The 14,765-nt window shown below is 38.9% G+C and overlaps 1 protein-coding gene across 1 annotated transcript in view; it reads left to right on the forward strand.

Moving 5' to 3' along the window:
* nrxn2a (neurexin 2a) overlaps positions 1–14,765 on the forward strand; it is a 59,397-nt gene extending 44,632 nt beyond the window's left edge. The window contains exons 16-21 of the mRNA XM_068744848.1: positions 5,993–6,174; positions 7,897–8,068; positions 10,355–10,444; positions 11,373–11,701; positions 13,529–13,613; positions 13,963–14,765. Of these exons, the coding sequence (XP_068600949.1) occupies positions 5,993–6,174; positions 7,897–8,068; positions 10,355–10,444; positions 11,373–11,701; positions 13,529–13,613; positions 13,963–14,765 (1,661 nt within the window). The remainder of the gene's footprint in view (positions 1–5,992; positions 6,175–7,896; positions 8,069–10,354; positions 10,445–11,372; positions 11,702–13,528; positions 13,614–13,962) is intronic.

Below are 14,765 nucleotides of genomic sequence, written 5' to 3' on the forward strand. Positions count from 1 at the left end.
TTTCACAACAAGCATGGCACTGTTCCAATTGCCATCAACAGGATGCCCTTTCTTACTAGAGGGGGCCATGGTAAGGCATTTCCCTCCAACAATTTCTTAGTATTGTTTTTGTTGAGTGGCAAGGGTCAGGAATAAATATCCAGATAAGAGCTTGATTTTGCCATCCGACATACTTAAATAAGTATATTTAGATATTTATACATATGACAAAAGGGATTTGTTGCTTCTTTATATTGAGGCACCATTGGTAGTTCTCTCATAGCACAGTGCACCATTAAACCCATTTTATCTACCCATCAGTACCAGTAATGGTTGCGTTTTTCCCATGACGCTTTCTAAGGTTGTCTTCACAGCTGACCAGGCGGGCTCGGTTCAATTGGGGAGCTGAAAGTCGCAACATTGTTGCATTTATCACTTGTTTCGGTCCTGCTTTCACGCTGTGAGTTCTAAAGCGAACCAAACTTTCTGAGAATCATCCCATGGTTGAGAGGGGCACTCGTCGATTAGACAATGTAGGAGGGGAAATCCCTCCCTCTCCCATGTTTGTTTTGGTTTGGAGTGCGCGCTGTACTTCCTCTACCCTCGATGCACTGCATATAGCGTTACTACGTGCATTTGGTCCTGTGTTTGTCCGGGGAGCTTTCACACCGCATTCAAAGCGAACCGAGACCCATGTTTTCAGCTTGACCAGAGTTTTTTGGTGCGCACCAGCGTTCGGATGAGCTTTCACACCTGCCCAAAGCGGACTATCCCAGGAAACAAACGGGCCAAACAGCCGAGTTTGAAAACAACTTACGATGGTACAGCACCAGTGTGTGCATTTGTTTTATTCAAAATACACATCAATGGTATAGTGAATCATCATTGCAAATCTCTATCACTTCCAATGAGATTCTTATTTGATTAAACAGCAGATTGCATTCCCTGTAATGGTCTGTGTTTTATGATATGACAGTATTTTACTAAATCAGTTCGGGACTAATGACAACTTTTCCCCCAAATTATGATCACCTGGTCTGTGTAATTTGAGATATAAGAGTATAAGGGTGAGTATTGGTCGTCAATACTCTACATCAAATTGTCTTCAGTGCTTGAATTGGCTCCAGCAAAGTGCTGACACCAGATTCCCTTTTATACTGCACTTTGAATTTTCTGTCCTAACAGTCACTTTTATGTTCGATAAAAGGAGATGTGTAGTGTCTTTTTCACTTTGTCAGTTGCAATAGAAACTTGATTAATTACATCTGCACTATTATATCCATATCATTTTCGGCCAGGCTTTTACAGGTGCGGCACAGTCTATGATCAAACCGGCCTACAAAGAAAACACTTCAAAGAATCGCTGATACATTTTCTATTAGCTCTAGATTCAGTGCTGTGGCTTGTTGTGAAGGACGTGTTCCTCCGTAGAAAACGAATGTAAGTGCATCATTAATGGTGCAGACAGTACTTTAGAGAGAAATGTATACTTCACGTTATTTCCACAATGACATAATGCACTTTGTGGAATGTGTGTGCAGCTATTGATTAACATTTACTGGTACTGGGTTATATAACCATTGTCGCAGAAGAAGTCAGTTTTGAATGTGCTTGTGTGTGTGTGTGTGTCAAGGATAGCCACAGTCTTTTAGAGGCCCTCTGGGCTATGGCTATTTATAGGCCACCTATCCTACTGCTAAGCCTCTCACCCCTCATGTTGAGCACAGGTTATTAAGTATATTGTTATACCACGCAGCATACAGTATCTGGCATACGCACAGATACTAATGATGGTTTTAGCTTGTCATCGATCTTGAAATGAACAAAAATCTACATTTATGGAGAGCTTTCAGTATTTCTTTTGACTTCTGCTGCACTATATTCAAACGCCATAACGTCAGGTCCACGTGTCATGCACAAACAAATTTATTCGCATGATGTTTACTTGAGTGACATATAATAACGCAGAACAAAATAGAAGATGAAGAACTTGAACTTCTACAATGTTTCCTTGTGTTTAATGGGACAAATAGATTTGATGGCCTAGTTTAAATTTGACCACAGAAATGTTTTTTTTTAATTTAGGTTGTGCATCATGATATTGCTTTTCAGTGAGAGGCGTTCTGGAGAAATATAACAGGATTAGTTGCCAGTGAATTAATACATAATCAAAGGTTATGAAAGAATGCATTTTCTTTGGGGTTATAATAATTAGTTGCTTATGCTCTTTGTTGATAGGCTTTTTAAATTGTTTAAAGTGTCTTTTCACTGTTGGTGTTGTGGAGGTTTTTATTGAACTAATCCATTAACAACTACACAAGAGAGGTAGCAAAACCATGACCCCCCCTGCACCAGTGACCTTATATGCTCTCATCCAGAATGTAAGCATGAATACGCTGTAGCTGACCACTCATCATTCACTAAACAAGCACTTCTGCACAGCTCAGTGAGAATCTGCTGCATTTAATTCTACAGAGCCCCAATATTGATGTTAGGATTGTCTAACTGTGGAAAGACAAAGAGTAGCTGATGCTTCCAGAGAGATATCTGTGGACGAAGTGGAAGTGGAAGACATGGCTTAGTGTAGCTATTACGTATGACTTCTTTGAGCACTTATTAGTATTCATTACTATTCAGGGATTGATTTGAACATAAAATATATTACCCTCACTTTCAAGTTATAAAATATGAAGAAAAATGATCTAGTATCTCAATGCAATCAGACAAAATGCTTTATTTCTAGCCACAAGAACTGCAAGCAAAGGGAGAGGGCCATCAAAACATCTATCAGATAGGACTTCGTTCCCTTTCAGGTAGCATATTATATTTACCCTCCAGGATGACAGTTAGGCAGGTATGCATACACATAATTATACCAATAAATATATAAACGCATGCACACTCCCAACAATAAAAATAATAAAAATCTAGTCCTCCAGCTTCCATGTTGTGCACAGATGCTGCTAGTGAATTGAACTGATGTTATAATGCCATCATCATCATTGTTTTGTCATTTGTTTTGTAAATCAAGGCAAAAATTGCGTGTTGATCGCACTTTTACCAAGATGTAGAGGGAGAAAATAGTGGATAAGGCGAAGGATGGCACAGTGAGCAAAAATCAGAGGCCAAGATAAATGCTGCGCTGCTCTCGTTTTGCAGCAAAGCAGAACAAACTGGGGGAGGAAAATGGGAACTGAAAAGAAGAAATATTTTGCTGCAATGCATGAAAGGTAAGCCGAGATGCAGAACTTAGGCAAGGCTGCTTACAGTCATCATCGAAAAAAATGCCATTACTGGAATTACAAAATGCTCCATTTAAAGATGAAGTCCTACCTTGGCAAAAGTAACAGTACACAATTAATACCCATAGAATGTGCATCAAGATCAAAAGCAAAACTTGTCCCCTTGGACCAATGTAAAACAAATTCAGCAAGGTCAAAGAGAAGAAGAAAGGAAACAGCAGTACTATTTGTCTGTATGCATTGAATTGTGAAGGTTATGTTTGTGTTGGAGTTTTAATTTGTTAATGAACAGATTAAAAAGCGGTAACATTTCCAACACTTAAAAGCAACCTTCAAAATCAGTGAGAATTACTAGTAAAGAATGTAATTTGCTGTTGATGAAAGCACCGTCACGGGGATCTATCTATCAAAATGCATAGGTAATGAAGTCATCAATTTATGAAGAAAGTAATCTCTTGTTATCAATTTGAATTTTGCCGGAGTGCGAACATAGTAAAGCAGAGAATCACACGTAATTGTTGGACTCTCAGAGAAAACAGATTGCCGTTGTACGAAAAGACAGCTGGTGTTAATATTAAAGGCACCCACGGCCACCGTTTTAACCGTGTCTGCAGTTTAACACTGCAGCATAGCATGATGGGGGACGTGTTAATGTTAGCATAGGGACGCTATCCTCGAGTAGAGTTGAAGAGCAGGTTGTTTTCTGACTCCGCAATTGAATTTTCATCACAGTCTTCACCCCAAACTGATGCAAATGAACACATTAAATCGTCATAACACTATAAATGTTGACCTTAATCAAAATGTTAAAAAGGAGGCATAAGATCATATAAATCTCACTTTAAAGGTTTAAATGTGTTTTCATCACACTGCTCTTTTTTTTACAAACACAATTACTGAATACATGCAGGAATAGAAGAAAACACGAAATTAGTTTAACGATTACAATTGATGCAAGCTTACAAATACTCCAGTCTTGATGTAACAATGGTGTAAAAATTAAAAGACATAAATCTTAAAAGCTGTCTTAATGAAAGTTTATACCTAACCATAATGACTTCCTTCCATAAAAGCTATTCTAGTGCATTCATGGGAAATATCTTTTTGACTTTTGCAATGAGATCAAGCATTAATACGCTATCTTAGAATGACATTTCAGTCACGAGTCATGTGAAATCTGAATGGAGGAAATCCTTAATATTATAATGGAAGGATGGGGTTATTTGAGGCAGCAGACATTCAGTTTGAGAACTAACTGACTGGACACATCATTCTCATGATGGTAAGAACAGCAATTCAACCATGATGGCAATTAATTCTGCATGTACAGAATTAATTAAGCATGTGCTTAAAATGCACAAGATTTCCTGTGTCCTAAATTCAATTGATTTGATTAATCTGATGCAAAAGATTTATACGGCAACTATTTCTACCACGTTCTACCTTGAACACCATATTTTATCTGTATTTTCTATCTGTCAGACTTTAGCCTGTCCCATTCATTCTCCTTATTTCACTGAGCTGCATTTAATAGTCCATGGAAGGAGTGTGCCTGAGATGCAATAAGTCAGGAGACAAATTCAGACTTAATATGTCTCCATAACTCCTGATTTCTGCACAACTGCTCACAGTTTAGAGCTCTACGCAAGTCTATATTCTTAATATATTTATTGTTTTCCCAATAAATCACTGCCTATACAGCCTTCAGTAATCTGCATGCTGCACTACATGTCACCTTTGTCATTTTGCCCTACTGAATGCAGGAAGGTTATTCAGAAATCTTTATTACTTCATTCATATTCACTCCAAGATGCATGAAGTATGGAATACGTGTGCTGTGCCAGCTGGGTTCAGACTCATCAGAAGTATATTAAATGGCTATCCGACTGTTAATATGTTTGTGCAGCTGATACTAGCTCTTGCACTGTTGCCTCAGAGCAACAAAGGTGCTAGTTTTAAATCCACTTAATTTTACTATGTGGTTTCCATGATCCATGTTCCATGATTGATTAATGTATAGATTAACTATAAGCTTTATTAAAAAGGAAAGTCTTTAGTCTACTCTTGAACATAGAGATGGTGTCTTCCTCACGAACAGAATCAGAGAAATACCCCACATCTACAAAGTGAACATAATGTCTATGTCACATCAGGCAAAAATATGTGTGAATGAAACCCGTGGATTTATTGCAGGCTATGCCCTTATATTCAGGAGTCAATAGTGCTGGATAAGCAGCTGAAGACGAGATGATTACTGATCGTCTCGCCTTCAAGAAAATGAATGAATGGTATTGGATTTAGCCTCAGAGTTTGCAGTGCAGTGTGAAATACTGAAAATAAAAGATGCAACTTTGATTGGTGTCATTATTTAACATCTAGGAAAGTAAACCTCTGTGAATGTGGCTACTTAAATTTGATTGAAGGAGAAAGCAGTCCTCCTTGTTAAATCTTTCTCACTGCCTTCCTGGTTTGAGATTTTCTGTGTCTACTATAATATTTTGAAAAATGAACAATGGTATGTGTGTAAGGCAGGCGGTGTGGTGGGGGGGTTAGGCATTTTGTTTCTGAGAGACATTTCAAATCAATACCCGGGATTGTACTAGTACTGAATATTTTGAATATTCGTCCTTGAAAATCTCCCACTACTACACAAACATTTCAGAAACGAACATTAACCAATACTATAAATTCTACCTGTTTACAGCACAACCTTTTTTTCTCTCTCTCTCTCTCTCTCCCTGACTGCTGTTTCTCCTCCTGTCTCATTCCAGCTGGAACCACGTACATCTTTGGGAAAGGGGGCGCTCTCATCACGTTCATTTGGGCCCCCAATGAGCGCCCAAGCACCCGAGCTGACCGGTTAGCTGTGGGGTTCAGCTGTCAACAGAAGAATGCCATTCTGGTGCGAGTGGAAAGCACTCATGGACTCGGAGACTATCTTCAGCTCCACATAGTAAGGAGGGTTTTGAACTTGACGTGTAAATGTTACAAAACTGACAGATTGTTTTGTTAATATTCCGATGTTTTTTATGGAATAATGTCCACAAAAGGGAGATCAATTTGGTGGAAGCGAATGACTCCTCAACAGTTGCCAGCAACTGTGTGTGTTGTTGTTTTTTCTGGAGGAAATCAGCATTTTGTTGCATGTAATGACGGGACAGATTTGCCATGATGAACGCCACAGGGAGCAAACTTCTGTGAGTGGGGTAATAATTAAAATGCCACCTGTTGTCAAAGCACACAACAACAATCATACCTGGAAATAGACCCTGTTTAGCACTTTGTTGTATTCTCTTGAGACAGTGTAATGGTTTTTAAGAATATGGAATGCTTCCTTGTTGCTTCATAAACTCTTAAATTATTGTCTTCTTGCGCTATTTCTTTCCTTCTGGTGAAAACTAGGTGAGGGCTCAGATAAGCTAGTCAAAATAACACTGGCCACAAGGGAGATATGGAAATAGAAAATGCTACACATGATATATGGATTTTTATAGTGCTGCTGGCATTTAGAGGTTTTCAAGTGAGGTGCCTTTGAAAAGCATTCACTTCCTAAAATCATTGTCAGATATCAAACTTTCTATTTAACAACAGTGGATCCTTATAAAACATGAGTACACCTGTGTAATTCATGTCACCAAGGGGTCAAAATCCTCCTTAAGGAACAACCTTTAAGACATCAGTATAAATATGCCACCCAGTATGAAAAGGGCATCTTTGTCGTGCTTGAAATACTCTTGATTAACAAATAAGACAAAGCTGGAACTTTACATAGTGCATCTTTACATTCAGTTCTTTCTGATTGTCAGTATTGAAAATCATTAATACAGAAATTCTGTGTTAAAATGGCCACATGATTGACTGAAACTTTGAAGAATCTATATGCCCTATGTTATGTTTAAAAATACCGGTATATAAGCAGCTCTGACATACCATCTGCTTTTTTCTTTTTTCTTTTTAAATGCATCCTTATAATTGTGTATCCTTTTTTAAAAATACATATTTTCCACTGATATGTATCAGAGAAGACTGCTGATCCGACACGTAAGCTCTGGTGGAAACAGGGAAGTGATCAGAGCTGATGTCTATAAAGATAGGTGCGAAATACTAGAGTAGCTTTATGCCCAAACACATGGGCATTAGGAAGCGAAATTAGAAAGAAAGAAAGGATCCATAATTAGGTGAACTACAAAGGCCAATCTTTTATTTACTACCACTGTGGTGCAGCAGTGTTTCCAGCTGCCAAAGGGTACTTTGGGGCTGTTTTGTAATCAAGAATAAGTTGGAAGCAACTCTATTGTTGAACCCTTATAAAGCCCCCTGGCAGATTGCTCTGGCTCCAATGATGTTGTCCTCCAGACGAGAGGGGGCTGAGTTTGACCTGGGGCTGTACTACCCTGAATTTTGCTCATGAATATGCACTGGTTTGCTTTACACACAGCTCTGATGGCGATAAACAGGACAGGGGGAGGATATGTCTTACCAATTATATGATGAACTTTATAAGCAGAAAAAAAATGCAAAATTCACAAATCTAGCACAATATTATATTATATTATATTACATTATATTATATTATATTATATATTAAGACTCTGAAGCAGATGGGAGATCTGTAGTCTAATTTTTGCCAGTTGTTTAACTTGACACTCATCATTTTTCATGTTTTTATTTGCAGGATCAAGGAAAAATTGGTGTCATATTCAATGTAGGAACAGATGACATCACCATCGATGAGCCTGCTGTCATAGTGAATGACGGCAAGTACCATGTTGTTCGCTTCACACGCAGCGGTGGCAATGCCACTCTCCAGGTGGACAACCATCCAATCATTGAGCGCTATCCACCAGGTAAGACTGTGGGGACAAAGAATATGGTTATACGACATGTAAATAGGGAGCATGACGGACCTGAATAAGGGAAGGAGTTTGCAAACACAAATCATCAAATCCACGGTTGCAAAATGTACTGTCTGTAAAATACTGACATTCTCAGTGGCATATTTTAATTCAGATTTCTGGTAGCTGTTTCCTCATTAAGTTGCCGCGCATATTTAATGTGTCGTATTTAGGGAACAACAGAGCAATCTGAAGCTGATGCATTAACGTGAAGCTGCCTTGTGCGTCTAGCAATGACAGAGTCTTCATCAGCTGCTATAGCTTGTACAGCCTGTTTGGCAGATGAGTCTGAAATGGAGAAATATTTAAATAGCCTATTACTGGATATTTTCTCTGAATATTTTTTTTATGAATAAAGTTAACTTTACAGTGAATGTAGTTCAGTACAATATAGCTAAACACAATTATTTTTATTGCCAATATGAAAATTGTATAGATTTTATTTAGGCTTAAAATATGTCAACGGCACTGCATACTAAGTGTTGACTTGGTCAGATAGGACAAACTCACAATAGCACACATTTGTTGAAGATGTGGCCCTCAATAATTTCTTCTGTCCTTCATGTTTTTTTCTTTCAAACATTTCCAAGGGTTTGTCTTTAATTCCAGGGTTCTTAATCTGTATGTGTTGAAGACTTCATTACCTCGTTTTCTAGCCTGTCACCACATATTATGCAGCGGAGACTTGGTGCATGAGTCACCTGTTGATAAACCCGTATTTTATGGTCTGTTAAAAGAAGCTTTCTATTCTTGTCAGCTCCTCTTCTAGCTCCTCAGTTGGCCTTTTCCCCTTTGCAAAGAAGCTCTCCTAAGCTTTCAAATAACTTCCTTTGACTAAGCTCTACATAGAACTTATATATAATGTGTGAACTTATATATAATGTAAGAATATGGTTGTTGTAAGTCAGAACATTGCAGCTGATGACATGAAACTCTTCATTGCAGAATAAGTACAAGTCTATATTCAAGGATTCAATTATTGAATATATCAAGTAATTATAGCATTGACATTAAGTGGGCTCTGCATCAGGAACTGACAGTTCATGCTGTTGAAGTCTGTATCATACAGTATATTTCCTGCCTTCTATGTGCATGTGTTAAATAGAGACATCAAGTCCTGCCTCACTTAAACCAGTCCTAGTAGCAGAGGTTAAAATGGACCAAAACAGTTCTGGGACCTTTAACAAAATAATGAATAAGTCTGATTGCCAGTTTCACGTTTATTGTCACAACAGTTCATGCACACATGAACACATCATGTTCAATCGGCATCTGGATATGCTCAACCTCTCAGGTTGATGGCTCTCCATGAGGGACAAATGCTCACTAAACAGGCAATAAAACTTGTGCACAGACAAAGTAGCCAACTATTTCAAATCCTGAAAAATGTCAGCAAAAACAAAAGAATTGCATCTATATTTTTGTCAAATGTGTTTTGTTTAATAAAATAATTGTTAAAATACATTTAGGATTAGTGTTTGGGGTGTTATATTCGACCAAATTAGATACTTTCTCTATAGCTGGTTTAGCTCTCGCTATGAATTTAGGGTCCCTCCGCCTACTAAATCCCACTTTAACCTCTGACTAGTAGTGCTGATTCCACCATGTTTTTTCTGATAACTAAGAAGAACTTTATCCACTACTGAACATGTGGAAAGAGACATGATATTTTAGTTCCCATTACTTTCTAATGGAGACATGGTATTGATATTGTGTGGGAGCTTCAATAAAAACACATTTTGTATATCAGAAACATGTGTGGAACAGAGGTGGGGTCAGACTTTTCCTCCTATAACTGTTTTGGCTGTAACTACACAATGTTTATTATTGACTAAATGCAAGAAATGACTGTGTTTGTTTGAATGACTTATTTTTTAATGCTTTTTTTTATGTCTACCTGAATTAACCTTTTTGTCATGTAGTACATTTAATTCCTTTACATTTTACTGTCATTGATGTTTACTTAGGATTAATCTATTCTCATAAAAAAAGCTAACTACAACACTAACTAGTGTAGCACATTATAAATAGCCTAAACCGTACTCTAATTAGCATTGAAACTGTTAATCATAATAACTAGACAACACTAAGTAAGGCACAAGTTTCTTTTAACTCACAACTGGGTTAAAATTGATAACTTGTTAACCTGTTAGCTACATTATAACTCTGTTTCTAACCATGTGATCTTTCAGTTTGCAGACTTTTAACCTTTAATCTGTCTCTCCAAATTCTTTGAAGGACACTATGATAATGAACGACTGGCTATTGCTAGACAAAGAATCCCATACAGACTTGGTCGGGTAGTTGACGAGTGGCTACTCGATAAAGGTAAAAGTTAAGTGATTAATCAATTAATCCTTTAAAATAACTAGTAATAACCTTTCCCCCCATAAGAGGTGCAGTACCAGAAGACAAGGGTGACAATAACCAAGTTAACCAATATTTTCCCTTCATTTCAATTTAAAGTTTTATTGGCTATGAATTGTGATGACAAAAATAAAGCTTCAAGTGGAATTTAAACGCGTCACAGCTAAGGGGTATAAAGTGCCTGACATTTATTTTGTTGTCATCCTTGCATCTTGTGGAAAAGCTGCACCTTATCAAAGATTATAAACCAGTTACCTAAAACACATAATCCTGGTCGAATCCTCTTTTTCCCCCCTTAACTAGATATTGTGGGTATTCTACATAAAAATCATTAAAATGCTGTTTACAACAACGTTGCATAGTTGACCAGTTCTTGTTCCTCTTAAACTGAAATGTTGTAAAAAAATATAACTGACACCACATAAAACGATGTTTGCCTGTAATTCTTCCCCCTCAGACTTGCATTTCTTTATCTCGTAGAATGACCATGTCAGTCTGCCAAACCTTTTGTTGCTGCTGCTGTTAATGTTGCTCACATTTGTTTGTTTTTTTTTCCCACACAGACAGTTTGCTTACTCGGTGATAATTCAAAAGGACCATAATTTAAAAAAAAAAAACTAAACATAAAAAAAAAGCATAAATAGGACTTTAAATATAGACTGAATGCTCCTTTGATGGTTTTAACCTGCATGTGTAAACTCTAATTGATCAAGTCTCTGCTAACTAACTTCCCCCCATTTAAAGAGAGCATCTATTTCAGAATTGACTATTAAACCCACCTGGCTCAGCTCATATTTCCACGCAAGCTGTCCCATGTGACTTCTCTCTCTCTCTGCTCCGCCATTCTTTCCCCTTCTCCGCCTCTCTCTCTCTCTCTGTCAAACTTCAGGGAGACAGTTGACCATCTTTAACAGCCAAGCGGCCATTAAAATTGGTGGCCATGACAAGGGTCGGCCCTTCCAGGGTCAGATTTCAGGGCTGTACTACAATGGCCTCCAGGTGCTCAAACTAGCAGCAGAAAATGATCCCAGCATACAGGTGGAGGGGAACCTCCGCCTGGTCGGGGACTCGCTCTCTGTGCTCGCTACGGACGCCACCTCCGCCACCCCACTGGCAGTGTCGGATATGTCGACCACAATCATGGAGACCACCACCACTATGGCTACCACTACCACCCGCAAGCAACGGTCGCCCAGTCTGAGGGAGAGCATCTCAAAGGTGAGAGAGAGATTGAAGAAAATAATTATTTGTTATTATAAAGAGTGTTATTGTCATAGCGTTTCCACAGCAGTATTAAGTAAAGATAAGGATCTTTGTGACTCTAGCCATATTTTTATTATTGGACATAATTTATTTTATGTTTATGAGACTGTGTTTATAATTAGCTTTTCTCTAGTACAGGAAAAAAGGTTTGCTGACTGTAGATCCACATCTTAGGAAACATTAGGAAGAATAACAAATAGTAAAATCTGTCTGCTTCCATTCAGACACACGTTAATATCTCTATGATGATCATTTGGTCACTCCGTTAAATTGAAAGTGACTTATTGCTGTCAGAGGACAGTTGAATTGAATGGTACCCTATCTGAAGGAGTGGCCAACAAGGCTTTCTACGATGGCGCCATAATAATTCTGGAACGCTCAAACACAGTGGGCTTTATCCTCTAAAGATCCGACGTAGTGCGCAGCATGGCACGTGTTCTGATATCATTTTCAATCTCAGCACATTCGTTGTTTAAGTTACACCCATCCACTAATTAAGATAAAGCACATGATGAACGGAACGAACGGAACGGAACAGGCACAGACAACAGGCGCAACCTTATCTGGGATGTCTCCGGATAATATGCTGTAATGAATATTTACCTGATTTATCACAAATAATTTTACCCACTCACATCCCATCCACCATTCATAAGAGTAATTGATTTTATGATCTGGCCGACCTTGTATGCTGACATGTTCATTATCACATCAGCAGATTGATTTGCATTGTTTAAATAACAGCATTTGGGGGTCAAATCTATGCATCAAGGGATTAAATAGAGCCTCTCTCTATCTCTCTGTGGACTCAGATAATGTGCTGGTTAACTAGCAAGGGGGTTGGACCTGCAACTTATTTACTCGCTTGTAAATAAAATAAAATAGGAGATAAATATATAAAATGATTATTATAATATGATATTATAGAAATATATTAAATATTTGTCTGCACATTGCCTTGCTCACACAACAGGTTTAATCCCGTAAGGCTACATCACATCAGGTTCGAATGTGTGTGATTTTGAATTTGTCACATAATTAATTCCACACTATTTAAAAATGTGCAAAGTTAATGACATGTATTTTTGATATTTTTATTTCATAATTTTGAAATACAGTTCAAAATACATCATCCAGACAGGTGAATATCAGCAGCCACCATTTTAAATGTCTTGATTTTGGTCCAAAATGTTCCCACCCTGTCAAACTGGAAAGATATCAGCAGCTGGTTTCAGGGGGAAATTCCCCTGCCTCTTTTTTTACAAATAGAGTGCATTTTTATTGCATATTTCTTGTTCAATATCCCTAAAAGTGCCTTCATGATATTTTCAATTGATCCATTAGTGAAACATCTCCTCTGCTTTGCACTTATTCAAATGTGCATCCTAAAATCCAATTCCAACCAACCAAAGCCCTGATTGAGCATGTTTAAGATTGTTTTGGCAGAAATAGTATAAAGGAGTCATACAAAAAACAAAATTATATAACATTAATTGAAAACATTTATCCTACTGAGAATTCACTCTCGCTCATTGGTGCTCTTAGTTTATTCATAAACATGAAGCCAGCCACTGGGGGGTGCAGGATAAAAAGCAGCTGCATATTTACTCTAGTGGTGCGCAGAGCAAAAACACTGAAGTTCTACAGTGCTGCATCCTGCAAACTTTTAAATGGGACAGTCAGCCAGCAAAACAATCAAATGAAGCTTGAACTCTTGACGACGGGACCGAGATGACTGTTTGAACAAAAACACAAAATACACTTTCTCCATTTTCCTTCCAGCCGCAGAACTCCGATGACATTTTGGTGGCATCAGCAGAGTGTCCAAGTGATGATGAGGATCTCGAAGAGTGTGAGCCAGGAACAGGTGGGTCAAACAGCAAAAAAACCCAGTAAAGCACTTTTCTTGTGTCTGTCATGTGCTCTGTTTGTTAAATGCTCTTCATTCAGCTGCCGCCTATCATGGGGCATCCTGTATGTCTATCTACATGTGAGCTCTGGGTTATATTTTCATTCTTAATCTACTCGTGCAATTAAGAGCTGTGTACATTATTAAAGGTCGATGCCATGATGGTTTAATTCGTGTTTGACAAATGTCTTATAATATATATGTGTGATCACTGAACCGTCTCACATCTCTAATATTTGACATCATCTACTTTCATCAGCCAGAGTTTACATTTTAATTCTACCCACCTTTTCTGTTTCTTTTCTAGGAGGTGAATTAGTGTTGCCTATTATAACAGTGGATTCCCTTGAGCCCCCATCCATCGCCACCCGTTACCCCGTCATCCCTCCTCCTCCCACTTTCCTATCCCCGCTTGAAACCACCAAAGAGTCCCTGATACTCCCTCCTCACCCTTCCTGCCCCCCGGACCAGGAGGACTGCGGTGACCCTGTGGAGGTCTCAGCATTCGGCTCCGGGGAGATGACGGAATCAGATGATGAGGACTTTTATAATAAGAACTCTCCCATGGTCACTGACAGGACAGTCCTTCCTCCACCTCCCACCACTGGTGAGGGTGGAGTCCAGAAACCCCGCCCCTTACCTCCTTATGTTCCCACCACCAACCCTGACAAGCTCCACATTCCCGCAGGCAAAATGAACACCCGCGACCAGGTGCTTCTGCCCCCTGCTCCTCCATCCTCCCGAAACACGCCAGGACTAACTTACCCTCCCAATTTTCCCCATGTGCCCACAGCCGACCCCACAGCCTCTGAAGAAAAGAGCCAGCCCGGTGCCGTGGAAGTCATCAGGGAGTCCAGCAGCACCACGGGGATGGTGGTTGGTATTGTGGCTGCTGCCGCTCTGTGCATTCTTATCCTCCTGTATGCCATGTACAAGTACCGCAACCGGGATGAGGGCTCCTACCAGACAGACCAGAGTCACACATTTGCCAACAATTCCACCGTGGAGGGGAATGGAGCGGTGGTCAAAGACAAAAGCACAGCGGCAACCTCCGTGGCCAAGGCGGTCACAAAGGGCAAAAAGAACAAGGACAAAGAATATTATGTCTGA

This window comes from Brachionichthys hirsutus, chromosome 10 (genome assembly GCF_040956055.1).
Source record: "Brachionichthys hirsutus isolate HB-005 chromosome 10, CSIRO-AGI_Bhir_v1, whole genome shotgun sequence".
Classification (NCBI taxonomy): domain Eukaryota; kingdom Metazoa; phylum Chordata; class Actinopteri; order Lophiiformes; family Brachionichthyidae; genus Brachionichthys; species Brachionichthys hirsutus.